Genomic DNA, 2,114 nt, shown 5'->3' with positions numbered 1-2,114 from the left:
AAATGTATATACATCATCATGACTAGATAGACACGGTGAGTTTGTCTTTACTTTACACGTTAGATGTGATCACCTCATAATAAAAATCCTGTCAGATCGCCCATCCTTTGAGTGAGAGTGTAACGTTACAGGTCGGCCGATCTGGTTTCGTGGTTAAAGTTAACCTTTTCCACATGTTTCCGTGTTGTTGTTGTTGCTCAGCAATGGCATGGACGTGATGTTGTCTGGGGGTGTGGCTAAAGGAGAGTGGGACGGTGGGCGGGGCCTGGGGTGGTGACTGAAGGCGGTGACTGTGTAGTTCTGACGTCAGCTTTTTACGGAAGTCACAACGGTTCGTGAAAAATCACAGCTACTTTATGCAGGCTGTGCGCATTTTACTGTGGACTGACTGTTTTGAAACTTATATGGTAGTTACACAGCCCCTAGACCTCAGTTATCATCAAAAAACCAGGAAATTTCAGTTTTGACAATATGGGACCTTTAAGGACTTTCATGCAACCGGGCACAGGAAAACAAGAGAATAAAACACCTTGCTGAGCTGCGCTGGATCCGGGCCGGGCCGCGGCTGCTTGACGGCACGCTCGATCTCCAGCACGCTCTTGCTGAGGATCTCCATCAGCTGCTGGAAGGACACGGAGGTGCCCAGAAGACCCTTGGCTCGGTCCTGCAGCATGAAGGAGAAGAGCTCGGCGAAGGAGAGCAGGCTCGACCCTTGGCTCGGTCCTGCAGCATGAAGGAGAAGAGCTCGGCGAAGGACAGCAGGCTGCTGGCCGTCATGGGGCTGAGCGCGTCCAGGTTGCTCTGCTGCATGTCCAGAGCGTACTTCCACAGCTTGATGCAGCGCTCGAAGTTGCCCGAGTCGGCGTAGACGGCTCCCCGGTAGCGGATGTAGTAGGATGTGTCCGGGTGAGACGGGCCGAGGATGCGCTCTCGGATCAGCAGCGCTTGCATGCGCATGTCGTCGGGGTCTGCGATCAAGCTGTCGAGCTCCTCGAACGTGTTCACCTCCTTGCTGTAGTCGTAGGCCGGCACCAGCTGCTTGGGCTCGTCCTTCAGGAGCACGTGGTTGGGGTCACTGTGCCGCAGATCCATGGCTCTCTTCCAGTACTTCAGTGCTCCCAGCAGGTCTCTCTTTTTATCCACAAACGTGGCCCCCAGCAGCTCCAGAGCGTTGATGCGCTCCGTTCTGCCCGTCTGAGGGTGCTGCGTGAGGAAATCCACGATGTTGGTGTGGCCCGTCACGCTGGCGGAGAGCATCGGCGTCATCCCGTAGCCATCCTTCTCCATGGTGGAGCCGTACTTCAGGAGCATCTTCATGATCTCCAAGCTCCCGGACTCAGCGCAGTCGTGTAAAGCCGTGTTACCTTCAAGACAGAGAGCACACAGAACGCAAGTCGTCAGAGACGCATCAATGAATGACAGACATACTACAGCTACTGAAGATAAACAGAAGCTGCGCTGAAATACAGTCAAACCAAAAATTATTCAGACACAAGATATAATTTTTACTAGTGGGTGCAGGACACTATAGTTCATTTATGTAAGTGAGGATAGTAAAATAAAGAGTACTGCGACATATTATAACCAAAAATTCTTCATACAGTGGAAAACTGATTAAAATTTGGGACCAAAAATGATTCGGACACTTTGACCTGATCATGTTTTGCTTAAGTGTTTTTTCTTTAATTGCTAATGCGACCATTTTTACACCACAGACTGAACAAAATTAAGCATAAATTTTTTTTATTATTAAAGTAGCTGCTCACATCATATTCAAGGTACTGGTGCTTGCCTACAAGACCACCACTGGCGCTGCACCAATATACCTAAACTCACTAGTTCAGAATTGTGCGCCCTCCAGAAGCTTGTGTTCTGCAAGTGAACGACGCCTCGTGGTTCATCCCAAAGAGGCTCAAAATCACTCTCACAGACCTTTACCTGGACTGTGTCCAGCTGCTGGAACGACCTCTCGATCTCAATCCCAGAGTCTTTAGCCATTTTCAAAAAACATCTAAAGACATCTTTTTCGCCATCACCTGACTAACCTATTATATTTGTTTTGGTCTAATTTATTTATAAAAAAAAAAAAAAAAAAAAAACACCTTGCTATGTGC

At 48.8% G+C, this 2,114-nt stretch overlaps 1 protein-coding gene across 1 annotated transcript in view; it reads right to left on the bottom strand.

Annotated features, from left to right (window-relative positions):
* LOC107573791 (protein fem-1 homolog C-like) overlaps positions 1–1,388 on the bottom strand; it is a 2,986-nt gene extending 1,598 nt beyond the window's left edge. Inside the window, exons 1-2 of the mRNA XM_016260236.1 lie at positions 711–1,388; positions 530–651 (exon numbers count right to left, since the gene is read on the bottom strand). Coding sequence (XP_016115722.1) covers positions 530–651; positions 711–1,317 — 729 coding nt within the window. The 5' untranslated portion in view covers positions 1,318–1,388. The remainder of the gene's footprint in view (positions 1–529; positions 652–710) is intronic.
* Between the last annotated feature and the right edge of the window lie 726 nt (positions 1,389–2,114).

The sequence above is a fragment of the Sinocyclocheilus grahami genome, unplaced genomic scaffold (assembly GCF_001515645.1).
Source record: "Sinocyclocheilus grahami isolate Dianchi unplaced genomic scaffold, SAMN03320097.WGS_v1.1 scaffold2037.1, whole genome shotgun sequence".
Taxonomy (NCBI): domain Eukaryota; kingdom Metazoa; phylum Chordata; class Actinopteri; order Cypriniformes; family Cyprinidae; genus Sinocyclocheilus; species Sinocyclocheilus grahami.
This window is presented reverse-complemented; position numbering and strand designations above follow the sequence as displayed.